The 18,595-nt window shown below is 40.4% G+C and overlaps 1 protein-coding gene across 2 annotated transcripts; it reads left to right on the top strand.

Annotated features, from left to right (window-relative positions):
- Positions 1–1,854: 1,854 nt before the first annotated feature.
- LOC121276702 (dnaJ homolog subfamily A member 1) lies at positions 1,855–15,475 on the top strand. 2 transcript variants are annotated; one of them, XM_041185249.1, is made up of 9 exons: positions 1,855–1,988; positions 6,803–6,950; positions 7,899–8,079; positions 9,357–9,461; positions 11,709–11,936; positions 12,787–12,901; positions 13,017–13,132; positions 13,441–13,541; positions 15,059–15,475. In XM_041185249.1, the coding sequence occupies exons 2-9, from the start codon at positions 6,819–6,821 to the stop codon at positions 15,275–15,277; spliced, it is 1,197 nt and encodes a 398-aa protein (XP_041041183.1). In that variant the 5' UTR covers positions 1,855–1,988; positions 6,803–6,818; the 3' UTR covers positions 15,278–15,475. The 2 variants fall into 2 exon arrangements, with proteins under 2 accessions (XP_041041183.1, XP_041041182.1); XM_041185248.1 differs by lacking the exon at positions 1,855–1,988 and adding an exon at positions 2,041–2,193.
- Positions 15,476–18,595: the final 3,120 nt, after the last annotated feature.

Raw genomic sequence — 18,595 nt, 5'->3', positions numbered from 1 at the left:
ATTAGGGATGAGATATAAATGCTGGCCTTGGCAGTGATGGCCACATCCTGTGATTGAATAAAAAAATGTAGCTTATCTCTCCTACGTCAGTCCGTTTTGTTCTGGTAATGTTATAATTTAATTACATTGATACAGACACTGTACAAAGGCAGAAATAGTCTATCTTCTCCTCATGTTTTGTTTACAAAACACAATGTGCTCTCAGAGCTTTCTGGGCTACTGTTTTGTTTCACAAAATCAAAACAGCGCAAATACTGGAAATTGAAACCAAAAACAGAAAATGCTGGAACACTCGGCATGCCAGGTACAGCATTTACGGAGAACAGCAAGTGGAATTACCATTTCAGCTACATGACCTTTCATTGAAAAGGCGAAAATGTTTGCTTTGTGGAAAGGCAATGTACCTGAAATGTTAGCCCTGCTGTTCTCCATGGATGTTGTATGGCTTGTACTGAGTTGTTCCAGCATTTTTGAAACATTAACTCTGTTCCTCTCTCCACAGATGCTACCAGACCTGCTGAATTTTTCAAGAATTTTCTTTTTTTATTACAGATTTCCAGCATCCACAGTATTTTGCTTTTATACTAGCATTTTCCGTTTTTGTTTCATGCGTTTTTTTTAATCTAGTTCTTATCAATACAATCTGGGACTGCTTCAATCAGTAATAAAAACAGGAAGTGCTGGAAACTCTTAGCAGGTCTAGCAATATCTGTAGCCAAACAGCTAAAGTTTCTAACTGGTGACCTTTAATGAGAGCTTTTGAGGCAGTTAGCTTCTTGAAGAAAACGATGTGGCTGTAGAAGAGTTTCAGAGGCACATGGTCAAACGTGAAAAGGGGAAAGAGACAAAAATCTCATTGGAAAAGAAATATCTTGTATCTATATAGCCCTTGCACAATCCCAGGATGATCCAAAACATTTTACAGCCAATGCAGTACTTTTGAAGCATTGACCTGTAGAAACATGGCAGCTGATTTGCACGCAGTGAACTCCCTAGAACAGAAAGGTGATCATGGCCTGATAATTTGAGTGGCTTTCGGTGGAGGGATAAGTATTGGTCGGGACACAGCGAGAACGCCTATTTTCTTCAAAATAGTGAAACAGGATCTTTGTGTCTACCGGATAAGGTGGGTTGGCTATCGGTTTAACGTCTCAATTGAAATCTCTGGAGTTGGGTGTGGCGTGGGTAGTGTGGGGCTTGAACCTGCCAATCTTTCTGACTCAGAAACACACATAGAGTGCTATTATGAGGCACGGTGGCTGCCCTGAACTGAACAGCTGAATGGGCGTCATGCCAACTGTGACTAAATATATGCCTGGAGGTTTCATCACATGACTTGACCCCACTCTTTTGCCATTAATTGACCAACACATCCATCTTTGTAACGTACTGCCCAGTACCTTCCTACGCCAATTGGAAAGCAAAAGAATTACCCAATTGGATGATGCTTGATTGGTAGCCAAACAGCTTTTCTCCTCCTCCATTTTCAGTATGTTTACAAATGGTAAGGAGAAATGTTCAAAGAAAATGACAAAAAAACTATCCTTTTTTTAATGTCCCTTTGATATATCTCCAGGATGGCACATAGCAGAGTCCTGGAGATTGATCTTCAATTCCTGGACACTCCAGGCCAATCCGTGGGGGAGGCGGGGTGGTGGTGTGGGGGTGCAGTGAAGGAAACCACCGCCTTGGTTGGGGGTGGGGTGGTACACTGCATTTTCCAGAAGGTTCTGCCTTTCTCAGTTTATGGAGTTGCGCTGGTGCTGCAATCAAGTGTAGCGGATGGGGGACTTACCATTGCTCGAGTGCCTGCGCTCCGCGCATGCTCAGGAAGGGGGCGGTGGCGGCGGCGGCGGCTGCTGCTCAACACTTCCGGGCAGGTGACGTCAGCACGCGGCCGCGTCCCGGGGACCCGGATGAGCCGGCAAGCGCAGAAATTTCTAGAAGTGTCCCGGCGTTTCCAGTGCTTTTCCAGGAGCAGCTTCGAGGTAAGCCCAGAGCTCCTGGGGTGCCGCTGACAAGAGATTCTCACGAAAGAGTTTTTACCCTTTGGATCTGGAGAATGATTTATATTTTATTAACTGGGGTTTTTGATGGGATGATCAGGGGAAGCTTCTTGTTTTAAAAAAATATTTCCGTCGAGGCTATTCCAGCTTTTCCGTGTGTGTGGGGGAGGTGTTCTTTAACATAAAGGTATTTTTTATATGAATTGATCGGAGTTACTCATTATTTCCTTCAGTTTTCTTTGATTCGCCGGGGGAACAATAGCCGCGTTGCGGTTTTTTTTTGCCGGTTACGCGTCGCCGGCTCTTTTATCTAAATAAATAAGATCCGCTGGGTTCTAACCTCTGTTCGTTTCTCTTTCGAATGTTAGATTCGAGACGCCCTCGGCGTCTTTTCAGGGGTTGTTATTAATTTAAATTTTAATTATATATAATGTCCCGGTTTTAATTGATTGAAACACGAGGGCGGCAAGTCCGTGTCTTCACTGTCGCCGCCCTCCCCCCCGGGCGCCGGTGTGGCCGACGTCACTTCCGGCAGCTGGCCACGCTAATCTTGCCTGTCACGTGACAGCGTCCAGTTCCCACGTGACTCCAGGTAAAGCTAAAATACTGCGGATGCTGGAAATCTGAAACAAAAAGTGCTGGAAAAACTCAGCAGGTCTGACAGCAACTGTGGAGACAAAGACAGAGTTAACATTTCGAGTCTGTATGACCCTTCTTCAGAAGATTGACTCTGCCTGGTTGTGTTATCATCACCACACTCATTTACAATACAAAACCCTCTGCCTGTCTCTCTATGTAAAAAAAACAATACAGCTGGAGATCTGAAATAGAAACAAAAGTGCTGGAAATATGTGGCTCGCCTGGTACATCCGTGGAGAGAGAAAAATAAAGTTAATATTTGAAGTCAAAAATGACTCCTTTGGAACTGGTTTCGAAGAAACATCCTGTTGGACATGATGTAAACTCTGTTTCTATCACAACAGATGCTGCCAGACAGGCTGAGCTTTATTCCAGTGCTTTGTGTTTTTATTCTTGCCTATCTCTTCTCAGTCTAGGTGTGGGGTGTTTGTGGTTTGTTGGCAGTCACAGCCGTTTTATTTGCATTCCCCACCTTGATGGGTTTCAAGAGAATTTGCCAGATTTATAGCGCACCTGCATATCTATCTGAATATAGATATTATTTATAAAAACAAAAGAACAAGCTGGAAATACTGTGGATCAGGCAGCACCTGTGAAGAGACGGAGTTAACTTTTTAGGTTGAGGTGACTTTTCATCAGAACCGAAGAAAGATAGAAACTTGAGAGCTTTTAAGCCAGCAGAAGGAGTGGGGCAGGATGAACAAAAAAGGTCTGTGATAGTTGGGGGGGCAGGGGAGATGCAATAATGAAAGATTTCATGATGCAAGTCAATGAGGCTAAAGGATATAATAAAAAACAAAGGTGTCTAAATGAGGTGTGAGCAGCTACATGGCAACAATCTGAATGCAACATATGGGGATAAAGAAACAAGACAAAACCAACACAACTTATTTGCTTTGTGTGCAATGAAGCTTCACTACATTGATTCCTTGGGATGAAAAGGTTGGCCAAGATGAGAGTTTGAGTGGAATGGGCCTATATTCTTAGGAGTACAGAAGACTTGAAGGTGATTTTGTTGAAAAATAAGACTCTGAGATGATGTTTCCCCCGCTGGGGAATCTAGAACAATGGGGTCGTAGTTTCAAAGCAAGTTGTCCATCTAGAACTGAGGTGAGAAATGTCTTCACTCAGATGGTTGTGAATCTTGGAATTCTCTACCCAGAGAGATGTGGCTGCTCAGTTGGTATATTCAAGACTGAGGGTTGGATACTAAGGGATATGGGGTAGTGCAAGCACATGGAGTTGAGGAAGTAAGTTCAGCCATGACCTTATCAAATGGTGGAGCAGGCTCCTGGAGCCATTTGTCCCATTTCAACTTCTATTTCTTAATATTCTTTTCAAGAGCTGGCCCAAGCATGATGGGCCAGATGACCACTCCTGTTGCATCAAAGTCGAGTCATTCAACAAAATTAAGGACCTACTTTGAATACCAAGTACCTCAATGCCTTGATCGTGTTCATTTTGTTTGCTTTAGAACAATAGTTCTCTATAGCCTGACTAGTTTCCAGCACAATCAGTCTGGTCTTTCTATGAAAATCACTTCTTTTTAAATTTGCTATTTCAAAACTACAGACTGAAATACAAAACTCAATATTTGCCATCATGTCGTCATCATCTTTGGCCAGACATCTTAGAACTGGTCCAGTCTCTAGAGGAAAACTCTAAGGGAGGATGTGGGTGGCGCAAATTCTTGAGCAATTATAATTCAGAATGATGCATTCAATCAAGTGGGTAAAGAGAAGAAACTTAGAGGAATATAAGACCTGAAAGGGCAGTGTAAGCAAATGCAATTGCAACTTTCAAAAGGGAATTGGATGTATAATTGAAAAGGAGAAATTTGTAGGGGAGGACTAATTGGATAGCTCTTTCAAAGAACTTGCTGAATGTCATAGGAAGATGGGAACAGGACGCACCCATTCAGGCCTCTGAACCTGTTACACCATTCAGTTAGGTCTTTCTTAAAATTCCCTCTACTTGCTTGATTTCATAATTTTTTAACCTTCTCTGCTGTGTGATTGAGAAAAAATTAATACACAAGTAAGATGCAAAGACATTGGGTTTGTTCAATGAGATTTCTTCCCCCTCTTTGTGCATAAGAAGAATTGGAACTTTGAAGAAGATGCATTGGGAGAGACATGGGTTTTAAGCTTGGTAGTAGCACTCCTGTCTCTTGAGTGAGAATGCTGTGTGTTCCGTGTCTAACTCCAGAAATTTAAGTACAGAAGTTCAGTACCAACGTTCCTGTCTTTCAGAAGACATTAAACTGACTCTGCCTGCCTCGCTTAGGTGGATGTAGAGGGACCCAGGGCAATACTTGAAGAACAGGATAGCTTTCCCAATTTCTGATCAATAATATGTGAAGGGGGAGAAATCAGGATCTTGGTGGGTGAGAATGAGGGCAGGGCAGGCGGTTAAAACAAATTTTCTAATGCTAGCATAAAGATGCAAGAAACCGAAGAATTTACAGCACAGGAGCAGACTGTTCTGTGATGTATTTAATATGGGTTGACAGAGGAAATTATGCACCCACTCACTGTGCAGAAGGGGGGGTGGGGGAAGGGGGGTTATATTATGTCAAAAGCTACAACTCGAGTTTAAGGGCTGTGTTTTGTATAACTTTTATGATGCCTTATTGAACTTTCAAATCTGCTGTCACCACCCTTGTCCTCAAAAACAAACTCTTGACATCCTACATCTTGCAAAGTTTGCAATCTCCTCTTTCTGTTCTGCTGTCCCCTTCCAAATCTGTGCCATCTTTCTTGCTACTTGATATTTGAATCCCTCCAATCAGGTTTCTGTCTCTGCCAATGTACCAAAATGGCTCTTATAAATGTCACAAATGACAATGGTAAACTTATCCCCCCCTTGTTTTTTGAGCCCAGTCTGCAGCCTTCATGATTGACTATAGCTTTCTCCTCATGCCTGTCCATCATTCAGCAAAGTGGGACTGAATCCATTCTTGTCTAATTGTCATCATTGTCACATGCAATGGCTTCACTTGCTGTTCCTGCACTGTTACCTCTGGTGTCCCCCAAAAATCTATCCTTCATCCCCTCCTGTTGCGCATGTACATGCTGCCCTAAGCGAAATCATCCTAAAACATGCTGGTTTTCACATGTATACTGACCCCAGCCAGCTCTACCTTGTGTTTGACTGCTTGCCACTAGTACTAACTGAGCAGAAATTACCCCCAACTTGTATTGGGAAGTTGCAAAGCCATTGTCTTGAGCCTCCATCACAAAATCCATCCTTCCTGTTGGTAACTGTCTGAAGCTGAACTACACTATTTGCAAACTTGGTATCATATGTGATCCCAATATGAGTTTCTAACCATGTATCTGTGCTATCAATAAACCATCTGTTTCAAACTTGAGCATCGCCTTACTCTGCCTCTGATCTGCTGAACTCCTCATGCATGCCTTTCTTATATCTAGATTTGACTATTCAGTGCTTTTCTGACTGGCTTCCCACATTCTACCTTCCATAAACTTGAGGTTATCTAAAACTCTTACAATTCTCATCCTAGTTAACAAGCCCTCCATGGTCTTGCACCTCCCTATCTCTGTAATTTCCTCTCAACCCTCTGAGAACTCTTGCTGCCTCCCATTCTGGCCTCCTTGAGCAGCCCCAGTTTTAATTGCGCTACCATTGTTGGCTGTGTTCAGCTGCCTAGGCCTTAGGCTCTGAATTTCCTTTCTTAAACCGCTCTGCTTTTCTACTTCCCTCAGGTTTTAAGGATCATCTTTTAAAAAAAATTTGTTTGACCAGGTTTTTGGTCACCTGCCTTAAAATCTTTTTGTGGTTTGGTATCATATTTTGCTTTATAAAGTTCTTATGAAGCATCTTAGGGATGTTTTATTAAACTGAAGAAGGTGCTATATAAATACAAATTGTGGTATTTGTGGGTTGGTGATTTCAGTTTCCACTGGAGGATCTTTTGTATTTCATACTTCTTTGTAAGTTTGCTCTGTGGGTAGTCTTGCCATGGTGTTAAGGGAGGGCTTGTTCAGCTATATACAGAAGGGTGACATAACTCATTTCATCCTTGTTTTGCCTGTAGTGCATTTGGAATTGGCTACTAATTGTGGTGATAATTACTATTTAATACATTTCATCATATTATGAAGTTATCTTCTAAATCAACGTCATTTTTTCAGACTACTACAGTGAAAGATGGTGAAGGAAACTGTATTCTATGATGTTTTGGGGGTTAAGCCCAATGCAAGTGCTGAGGAACTCAAAAAGGCCTATAGGAAACTAGCTCTGAAATATCATCCTGACAAGAATCCAAATGAAGGTGAAAAGGTAGGTGTGTATATGCAAAATTGTTTAAACTTAAAACAATTGATAACAGCTACCAAGTGCTGGGGATTATTGCTACATTCCTGTGACTAAAACCTAATTTAAATTGTGACCTTGTAAGTTGAATCCGTAGCAACAATGACTTGAGACTAGTAATCATTGAGATCACTGCCCTCTCTTGCCCCCTTCTGAGGAATGTACCTCCTGGTGCATTAAACAGATATTAACCTGCAGTGTATGTAGGCAGCAGTGTGATCTACTTATGACTACTTGCACAATGAGTATTAAAATTGTCCAATTGTTGATGGTGGATTTTTTTCTAATTGTAAGGTTGTACTGTTTTAAGAGTAATACGGATGGTGTGTTTGATCAAGCCACATTGCTGAGCCATTAGATCTGTCAGTCTGAAACTACAGTGAGAAGATGACTGTTCTCTGGGGGACTGAATGTTCTAGCCCCCCACTGGGTGTAGATATCTTTTTTGTTTAGGGTTACTGCTGATTATTTTTGGGTTTTGTTTAATTTGAAATGTTTCTTGCTGCTTGGTAAATGTTGACCAATGAGGGGGGTTGAATTGGCAAGTGAAACTTGCTGCACTTATGGAGAGAACAATTCATTTGTGACCTACAAGGAGAGAAATTGCTTCTGTATAAATCCAAACATTCTTTCAAGATACCAGATAACTTAAACAAATTATCTTAATAGACCTTTCTAACCAGATATTTGGCTGCAATACCTGTCACCATTGTAGATTTCACAATTTTTGGAGGACACCAGAGGTAACAGCCCAGGAACAGCAAGTGGAACCATTGCATGTGACGTGTACATTTGAAAATGAGATATTTGTTACCTAATGTTTAAATCTTATTAACTCCTCTTTTATATATCAGGCTACTTAGTTTAAGCTATCTTTAGTTACAATAATTTGGCCTTGTTTCTTCTACCCCACAGTTCAAACAGATTTCTCAAGCTTATGAAGTACTATCCGATCCCAAGAAACGAGAACTCTACGACCGAGGTGGTGAGCAAGCTATTAAAGAAGGTGGTGGTGGTGGTGGAGGATTTGGGTCGCCTATGGATATCTTCGATATGTTCTTTGGTGGAGGAGGCAGAATGCACAGAGAGAGGCGAGGTAAAGATTGTCCTTTTATGATTTTTCTTTCTGAATACTTACCTTGACATAAAATTTTTAAAATCTCTCAGCATGTGGGAGCAAAATGAATATTCCAGTTTCTCCACATCCTTGCATCTACAGCCCCCACAACTTATAGTGGGCACATAGGTGTTCACATGATTCCTTCATTGTATGTGAAGGAGGGTAAGACATAACAGGTAAGTAACCAACATTATTTCTAAATATAGGAAGTCTCACTTGACAACGGTTTCTCCTAATTTATCAGATTTGAGTGCAACTTCTCATTCAGGCAGTCATGCTGATGAGGTGTGAATAACCAGCTGAAACTACTTGAAGACCTAACTTTACTGAGATCATTAGAGCCTTTAAATAATTGGTTCTGCTTAATAGGCTATAATTGGCATCTTTGCAACTGATTCTTATAGTAATAGGGGTGGAAGACAGTAGTGTGAAGAACTAGGCCAATAGTGCTGAACATAAGTTGAAAACAGTAAAGACAAGGTAAATCCAAATTATACCTATCCCATAAATATTTAAAATAGTATCAATACCATTATTTGTTATATATTAAAAACAGAATGTTTCACTCCAATTAAATACTGTAACTTTGCACAGGGAAGGAAACCCAACGATTGTCTAGTATTTGTTCCTGACTCTCCACTTGTAATGTGTAGTTTCAATTGGCAGTGCAGATGGGGGGAAAAAATCTAATGTCATTATTTGGTAGTAGAATTTTTATATGAACTGTTTTAGTGGTTGTGGAGTATAAAATCAACTTTGAGTGCCTTAAACGAGCACTTAATAAATTTGCCATTTCACTGTCAGGGACTGGGTTTTTGCCAACATTTGCAACCTAGTCAATTGAAAATACAATATTGGACTGAACCAGCAAAATTTCAACTGACTTTAATGCAACAATAATAAACTTTTTATTCTCTGTATCCTGTAATTGAGGGAAGGCCCATTGGTCTTTTGCCCACATTGTTCTCGTCTGGCTTGATGGCAAGTGCTTTGAAAAGCCTAGCCTTCATTTGGCTAACATGGAGAACCAGTAGTTTTTCAGTAAATATGTCTTATTAAGCTGAAGAAAGATCATGTGGTAAACTCGTGGGCAATTTTGATCTAGATATTACTTTATGGGACTTGGTAACTTGTATAATTAAGGGAGCTAGCTATATTTTCCTAGCATTTTCAGTAGAAATTATATCATGTGAATGTGGCCTTGGTAATTAAAATAATTAATGGAAAGTGATTTTTTCTTTAACTGTCTCCAGGGAAAAATGTGGTCCATCAGCTTTCTGTTTCATTGGAGGACATGTACAATGGTGCCACCAGGAAACTAGCACTGCAGAAGAATGTAATATGTGAGAAATGTGAAGGTATGTAATTTGTTGAAATGGTGACTATAGTAGGAACTTGTAATTTTAGAAACGGATTGCAGTAAACACATTCAGAAATTTTAATTTCTGCAGAGATCCTTTTCAAATTACCACTTTTTTCTCTTCTCCATACACTGCGCACGTGCACTCCAGATAGTTTGAAAAAACTATTCAGCTGATTCTCCGCACTCTGTTAAAGCAGTGTCAGGGAATAGAGGAGTTGAGATTGTAGACTTGGGCAAAAGTAAGGACTTGGGGCAAGCTGATAAGGTTGAAAGAAAAATCTACATGGTGCCATTGCATAGCTGGGAGGATACCGGGAGTAGCTTCCACTAAGAAGCCCACTAACTCCCTGAGCTCTGACTTTGCTACCTTTAACATATCCATCCATTTTTAGCTTCCACCACATCATGCAACCATTCCATTTCCTACACTTCTGCTCTCGAACCCTTTCCCCCCTTCCAGAGCCACTACACAGTTTGCCTTGTCCTCACCTCCCACTCCGCTAGCCTCCATATTCAACGGATCATCTTCCATTATCTCCAACTTGATGCCACATCACCAAACACATCTGATCTTTCCCTTTCAGCGTTCCAAAGGTAAGGTTTCCTCCCCAACACCTTAGTCTGTTTCTCGGGGTGGGGAGGAGTAGGCAGGTGCTGTTAGCGATCCTGCTATTTCCCATTTTCACCCCTTCTGGATTTACCTTTTTTTGTTTCTTTGCTTGTTCATTATCACCTGCTTTTGCCTCACACCATTATCCCATTTGCCATTTAATCTTTCACCTGCGTTCCACCCGACCACAGACCTACTGCACTTTTTTTTGTTCTCCCCTTTCCCTGTTTCTCTACTTGCTTAAAATCTATTACATCTCTAACTTTATCCAGTTCTGAGGAAGGGTCCTGAAAAGTAAACTTTGTTTATCTTACAGATATCATCTGACGTGCTGAGTAACTCTAGCATGTTCCGTTTTTGTTCCAGATTTCAAGTATCCATAGTATTTTGCTTTTGAGATGATTTGGTTGTCACTGTTTTCAAAGCTCGCTTGTGCAATCACATCCCAAAGATACTGAACCATCACCTGGCCCCCTACCATAGTGCTGCATTCCCCACTACCCTTTGTCTTTCCATATCTCAGGAAATTATCCTGGTCAACTGCAGGTGGGAGGAGGGGGTTGAAGTGTTCCCCATACAGTATTTGATGAGTGACAGCACATCTCCCACCACTTCAGTGTAGGACTCCCTTTCCTATATTTGCTGATTTTTCTCTTCCTCTTCCACATGCTATTTATTTGCATACGCCAGTATCCCACTTCAGAGAACTTTTGAGTGCAAAATATTTAAAGGAACATATGATCAAGGTATTCTAACTTTTCCATGCAACCTTACAAAATTTATGCCCAAAAATATTAACAGTAGCAGTGTAATTAAAATGCAGCTTCACTTTAATCAGTTGTCTTAAGTCATTCATTAGGTGGCATTATTAACACATTGTACCCTCCAGTTCATTAAGTAACACAGGTGGACATCTTCCTTGTAAAATATCTATATCACCTTGACTTTTTGGCAATGTTGTAAGAAAAGCCATGCATGGTTTTTCAAGTGTTATACTTCTGTGTATTTTCTGGTGTTTTATAATTGTCACATTTCCTGTTGACTTCATATTTGTCTCAGTTAAGTCCATCTAGCTCTATCCAAGGCATTTTTCAAAACAACAACCACCTGAAGCTTGTTGCAAAGTTGAATCTAATGATCCTCCTCAGAACTGCCTGCCATCACTAGCAATTTTGAGGTGGTCTGTTGCCTTTCCCTGCCACTGATCCCACCGAAGATTTTGGAATTTCTTTATTCCTAGCCATGACCACAGCTGATTTTGTTTTTATAATACCACAGGCTACACTTTTCCCCCGCCTTTCTAACAATTGCTTGCATACCCCTGGAGCAATCATATCATCACTCCTCAGCATTTCAAAACAGCTACTTGTGCACAGTATCAATCATCTTGCTATTGTCAGTCATAACAATTAACTATAATCCACATATTTGTAATTTCACACTGCTAAATCATAACAGCTGGCTCTGCATACCACAGAATATGGAATCTAATTTAGCAGGAGTAACATGACAGGAATTTACATTAGATTATTTTTAACTCTATCTTCAAACAGTGAAAACTCTGTGTACTGTACTATTTTGATTTGCCTGCTGTAACTATTTTCCCCTCTGTTTTTCTCTCCTCTTTTATAGGTCGTGGTGGTAAGAAAGGGTCAGTAGAATGCTGCCCTGTCTGTCGTGGATCGGGTATGCAAGTACGCATCCACCAAATTGGACCAGGCATGGTTCAGCAAATTCAGTCTGTGTGCCAAGAGTGTCATGGCCAAGGAGAGCGCATCAGTCCGAAGGATAGATGTAAAAACTGTAGTGGAAGAAAAATTGTTATGGAAAAGAAGATCCTCGAAGTTCACATTGATAAAGGTATAATGAAGTTATGGTAAATGGTAGATTTGAAACCATGGAAGGGACTCTGCCTTTCTATCCACCTACCCAGAGAAAGACTTGGTGCAGTTGCCCTGTCTGACACAAGCTTTTCCTACCCAGAAATTGAACTTTGGTGTAGCAATGGACCTATACAGAGCCTGTTAGGAAAGTAGCTTCTTGTAATTCTGGGAAGAGTTTATTTTGCACCCGTTTTATGCTTGGAGCAATTCTTTCAAGATCTCGAGTTTAAACTCTGCAACATGTCAAAGATTTAAGCTCCCAACAGTAAGTAGAATTTTGACCCATTCCCTTTCAACACCCTTGAAGATACAAGGGTATGATTTGTTCAAAGCGTTGCAATTATTAGATTTGGCATACATTAGTTAAATGGGCTAAATTACTAATTTTACTGGTGGGAATCAGGAGTCTTCTAGGACTGTCTGCTCCTGATTGATCCAGACATGTAGGGGATGGGTCAGTTGTACTAGTTCTTTGGCAGTTACAGACTTTAGCATATGAATATTTGAGCAACAGTGCATTGTTCATTTCACGTGGTTCACTGCCACGATCTGATGCCTCAGTGTGGGATTTAAACCCTGTTAACTGTCTACTTGAGACTCCTGGCTTAATTTGTCTCTTGCCCCCTCCACATGAAAGTTAAGCATACTCTTTTTACTAAACTGAGGTTGTAACATTTATGATGTGTGTTCCTATGAAACTCTATTTTGTGTCCTTTGCAGCTTTCACACAAAAAGGAATAGGTTTTGAAAGCTGGGTCAGGAAGAGAGGGTATATGTTTTGTAGAGCTTCCAGTCTAACTACTTTTCTTGCTTCTTGTGGGACAAAGGGATGAAGGATGGCCAGAAACTAACATTCCATGGTGAAGGTGACCAGGAACCTGGCTTAGAACCTGGAGATATCATCATTGTGCTCGATCAAAAAGACCACAGTGTCTTCACAAGGTAATGTATTTTCAAAAGTGAAATAGCTGATGTCGGTGTGAGGATGGTACTTTAAACTGACGTATTAGCGATGTCTTTCCACATTTTTATAGTCCTTCACTTTTTTTTATTTTAGGCAAGGGGAGGACCTTGTTATGCATATGGAACTGGAGCTGGTGGAGGCTCTCTGTGGCTTCCATCGCCCAATCACAACTTTGGATAAAAGAACTATAATCATTACATCACATCCTGGTAAGTAGAGTGTATGTTGGTGAGGAATGACTGTTTCACTGGGTTAGTTTGCTTACCAGCTGTGTCTGGTTATGTGGCTTTTGTGCATAATTACCCATAAATCTCAGTGCAAAATTATTCTGAAGTAGAAAATGGCAAACTTAATTGCAGCAAGTTTGAGGCAGAGTAAAAGAACTTATGCTTTCAATAGCTGAAATGGACAATGTTCCATTACTCAGCAATAGTATGTTGCCCTGAGAAGAAAATTCATCCAAAGGGTATTTTGAATCTAGGATTCCTAAATGTTTGTTAAATGTTACTTCTTGCAGGCCACATTGTTAAACATGGAGATATCAAGTGTGTGCTGAATGAGGGTATGCCTATTTATCGCAGGCCATATGAAAAGGGTCGTCTAATCATTCAGTTCAAGGTATGCAATTTTTAAAAATTATGCATTGGCCAATAACTTTCTAATACTTTGTCTTGGATTTTAACTTTATGTTAAATTGCAAAATGTAAATTTAATAAATATTGAACTTAATTTCATGACCTGTTCAATGCATTGTACTGAATTAGATGAAGCATGGACAAAATTTTGGTCAGCATAACTTTTTTAAGAATGAGATTAGATGGTATGCAGTTTTTCAGGTCTGGGCTTAAAGCCATATTTCTGGCTAATTTGGCCAGTCTTCACCCCTTCGGGATGAGTTGCAAAACCTGTGACCTTGGGGATGGATGATTTGCCGTAACTACATTATTACGAATCATCCCAAAATGTAACCCAGAATTTGTAGCCCAAACCAGAACTGACCCCACAGGTCCACATACCTGGCTAAATTCCAGAAGAATTGAAAGCAGTTTAAACAAGGCTACAATGAAAAACAAAAATAAAAATACCTGGGAAAACTCAGCAGGTCTGACAGCATCTGTGGACAGTAATACAGTTAACATTTCGAGTCTGTATGACTCTTCAACAGAACTAAGGAAAAATAGAAGAGAGGTGAAATATAAGATGGCTACAATGGAGTCTGTTATGTCCATCTACTTTGAGCAGTAACAGAGTTTCCTATTAAGCATATGATTCCTGTTCTTGGTGCTGATAAGAGCAAAGGTGCAGCTCCAATTCTGAAATTGAGATTAAGCAAGTACTACTAGGCATCTGATATCTTCTTGAAAATGCCCTAAGGGTATATTGTTTTGACTAACCATTGGACTAGAACGTGGGGCTATATTGCCTGTAGCAGTCGATGTTGAAGGCAAATCCTGAGCCACGAGAATCTGATTTTGTTTTGAGTCATTGCAATACAAAATGTTGTCCTATTAAATGCTTTAAAACTACACCAAGCCTCTGTACAGTTAATGTTCAAGATTCTCAGGTACTGGGATCTTGGCCAAAATTTCTCTCTCCATTAACACACCCATAATAGATTCTAATTTTGTTGGTTGAAGGAACCCTAATTTGTTTAAATTGACTACCACATTTACCTAAAATATAAGTGACCATACTACAGAAGGTACTTCAAGTGCCATGAGGTGTTTGTGTATTGTGATGTGAAAGGTGCTGTGTAAATTTAAATTCTTTATTGCAAACACTGCCTGTGGGGGAGCTTAGACATTTGACCATACATAAATGTACTGTTAAAGTTGGAGTCATTGATCCCCTGATCAGTTTCCTTAAAGAGTGGCTGGAACAAATTTTGTCATTTCTTTAGTGTTTGTATAGAAATTCTAAGCTACCACTGAAGCATGGATCACTTGTGCTCAAAATATTCATCGAATATTTTTAATATTAATGAATTTAAATTCCAGTTTTTAAAACTTGAATAGCTATGCTTGAACAGCTATTGTAAGTTGCTTTTAATTTGTAATTTTAATGAAAGACACATATTGGTAGCCCATTCCTATCCATTGTACAGCTGCTTTCAATTATTTTTCTTTTGGCTTTAGGTGAATTTTCCTCCAAACGGCTCTATCCAGACAGATAAACTAGCTCTTTTAGAAAAATTGCTCCCTGCACGACATGAGGTTGACATCACTGATGATATGGAACAAGTAGATTTGGTAGATTTTGATCCACAGCAGTCAAGGCAACGCTACAATGGTGAGGCATATCATGATGACGAGGATGATCACCCCAGAACTGGGGTTCAGTGTCAGACATCGTAAAAACAGGCCTTCTCTATGACTTCAAATTGTGTTTGTTTGTGGAAGACATGAGTATGAAGACTGCAACCTCAATAATCATTGTACATGTTTAACATCCATGGTTGTCATTGGAGGATAATGCTTTTGTGTACTCTTGAATGTTTATTGGTGTATTCTACAAACTTGTATTTAAATAAAGATACTGTCTTTGGGGGCTAATTTCACTAAGGCTTTTTGTTGATATGGTTGTGAGCTGCAACGTGTCTTTTTTAAGAGTTGATTTTCAGCTGTTAGGCCGTATTCAAGGATTTTTAATACTGAAGAGGAGAGCTATTTTTCAATATATAGTGAGCACATTTGACTGCAAACTGCATTGCAATACTTACTAGATTTAACCACTACCCCTCAAGTTTTAAGAATACCCTCAAAATTTACCTTGTTTGTCATTAGAGATCACTCATCTTGAGCCAGGAAGGGAATTATAGGCCAGTTAGCCTGACATCAATCACTGGAAAATGCTGGAATCTATTAATTATTTATGAACAGGGAGATTTGACAAACGTTTTTTGAAGATATCACTACATTTTAAAGGGGAACCTGTAGATATGGTATTCCCATACATTTCAGCGAGGTCCCCTCATTCTTCTAAATTCCAGTAAATACAGGCCTAGTTGGCCCAATCTCTCATGACAATTCTGCCATCTCAGGAATCAGTCTGGTGAATTTTCATTGTCCTCCATGGCAGTATATCCTTTCTTAGGTAAGGAGACCAAAACTGCACACACTACTCCAGATGTGGTTTTACCAAGGCCCTGTACAGGTGCAGCAAGACACCCTTGCTCCTGTACTCAAGTCGTTGGAATGAAGGCCAACGTACCGTTTGGTGTACCTGCATGCTTGCTTTGTGACTGGTATATAAGGACACCCATCAGTATTTAAATAATACTCTGCCATTTTCTTTTTCTGACCAAAGTAGATAACTTCACACTTATCCACATACTACATCTGCCATGTATTTGCCCACTTAAGTGCCTTGGAGCCTCTTAACATCCTCCTCACCACTCATTCCCACCTAGTTTGGTTGTGTCACCAAACTCCAAAATATATTTGATTCCCTCATCTAAATCATTGATATATATTGCGAATAGCTGGAGCCCAAGCACTGACTCCTGTGATAAAAGAAAAATACCCATTTATTCCTACTCTTGTTTCCTGTCTGTCAATCAATTCTTAATCCATGCCAATATATTACCCCAATCCCATGTGCTTTAATTTTGCACACTAATCTCTTATGTGAGACTTTATCAAAAGCTTTGAAAATCCAAACACATCCACTGGTTCTCCCATATCCTAGTTAAGTCCTCAAAAAAAATTCCAGTAGGTTTGTTAAACATAATTTCCCTTCCATTAATCCATGTTGACTTTGTATAATCCCATTAATATTTTCTAAGTGTATTGTTATCACACCCTTTATAATAGGCTCTAGCATTTTCCCTACCAGTGATGTTAGGCTGACTGGTCTGTAATTCACTGTTCTTCCCTCCTTTTTTGGAGGATGACAACTAACACATCCAGTACTTCCGTGGCCACCTCTTTTAGTACCCTAGGATGTAGATTTATCAGGCCCTGGGGATTTATCAGCTTTCAGTCCCATTACTGTAGCACCCTTGTTACACACATCTCTAATTTCCTGTTTAATACCATTTTCTACCCTACCACTATTGTTTGGAGGCCTATGGACAACTTCCACTAATGTTTTCTGCCCTTTGTTGCTTCTTAGCTTCACCCAGACTGATTCTACATCTAGATTTTCTAAGCCAATATCCTCTCGCTATTGCACTGATTTCATCCTTAACTAACAATGCCTTAACTAACAACCACCTCCTTTTCCTTTTTGCCTGTCCTTAAATATCAAATACCATTGGATATTCAGTTCCCAGCCTTAGTCACTCTGTAGCCATGTCTATAATCGCAATCATATCACACCTGTTTACATCTATTTGCGCTGTTAATTCATCTACCTTGTTGGGAATATTCCGTATATTCAGATACAGTGCCTTTAGACTTGTCTGTTTAACATTTTTACACATTTTCTTTTGTACTATGGCCCTATTTGCTGCTAGCCCTGAATTCCTCTGCCTTCCACTTTTGTCTCTTTCATTTCTATTTTTGTGTGTCTCCCCGCTCAGGTTCCTATTCCCTGCCACTCTAGTTTAAATCCTCCCCCTCAGTATTAACAAATTTGTGTGTGAGATATTGGTGCCGGTCCTGCTGGGGTGCAACCCGTCCAGCTTGTACAGGCCCCATCTTTCCCAGAATCGGTCCTAATGCTTCAGAAATCTAAATCCCTCCCCCCTATACTATCTCTCCAGCCACACTTCCATCCAGTCTATTCTCCTAGTCCTGATCTCGCAAGCTTGTGGCACTAGGAGTAATCCTGAGATTACTACCTTGGAGGTCCTGCTTTTTACTTTATTTCTTAGCTCTCTATATTCTGCTTGCAGGACCTCATTTTTCTTTTTAGCTGTTGATGGTACCAATATAGACTACAACTTCTGGCTATTCACCCACCCCCTTCAGAATGTCCTGCAGCTGCTCTAACATCCTTGTCCCTGATACCAGGGAGGCTACTTACCATCCATGTCACATCTGCAGCTGCAGAAACATCTCTCTTCCCCTTACGATAGAATCCCCTATCACTATTGCTCTCCCACTTTTTTTCCCTCCCCCACCCCATGCAGCTGAGCCAATTGTGGTGCCATGGACTTGGCTCTCGCTGCATTCCCCTGAGAAACCATCTTGCCCAGCAATATCCAAAATGGAAAATCTGTTAGAGGGGAAGATGGACACAGGACTCCTGCACCAACTGCCTAGTGCCTTTACTGTGTTTGGTCACCAATTCCTTTTCTACCTGTGCACTATTTACCTGCGGTGTGACACCTCACTGTACATGCTATCCACGAAGATCTCAGCCCTGTAGATGCTCCACAGTGACGCCAGCTGCTGCTCCAGATCCAAAACATGGATTTCAAGTAGCTGCAACTGGAGACGTGTCTTGCACATGTGGTCACTGTGGACACTAGGAGTGTCCCTGACTTCCCACATTGCACAGAAGAATTCCACGTGACCAAGCTGCCCTACCATGACTTAACTTCAAATTACTCCCTTTACTTTTATTACCTCTAGTTTAAAGAATATTAAGGTTAGTAGAAATACTCACCAAATCCTACTTACCACGGCTGCTGGTTTTCTTTGAGGAAAGGTAGAAAATGAAAGGATCATCTTCCCTCTTCACCAATCTCCCTCACTCGCCAAACTCCAAATGAAACACTCAAACGC

Source organism: Carcharodon carcharias, chromosome 4, assembly GCF_017639515.1.
Source record: "Carcharodon carcharias isolate sCarCar2 chromosome 4, sCarCar2.pri, whole genome shotgun sequence".
NCBI lineage: Eukaryota > Metazoa > Chordata > Chondrichthyes > Lamniformes > Lamnidae > Carcharodon > Carcharodon carcharias.
Note: the sequence above shows the minus strand (reverse complement) of the source record. Positions and strands in the feature narration are given on the sequence as shown.

Bases quoted from the DNA above. Each gene is read 5' to 3' on its own strand.
- LOC121276702 (XM_041185249.1), top strand. From the start codon at position 6,819: ATGGTGAAGGAAACTGTATTCTATGATGTTTTGGGGGTTAAGCCCAAT. The intron at 6,951-7,898 runs GTAGGTGTGTAT...TCTACCCCACAG, and splicing joins ATCCAAATGAAGGTGAAAAG to TTCAAACAGATTTCTCAAGC. The intron at 11,937-12,786 runs GTATAATGAAGT...TGTGGGACAAAG, and splicing joins CGAAGTTCACATTGATAAAG to GGATGAAGGATGGCCAGAAA.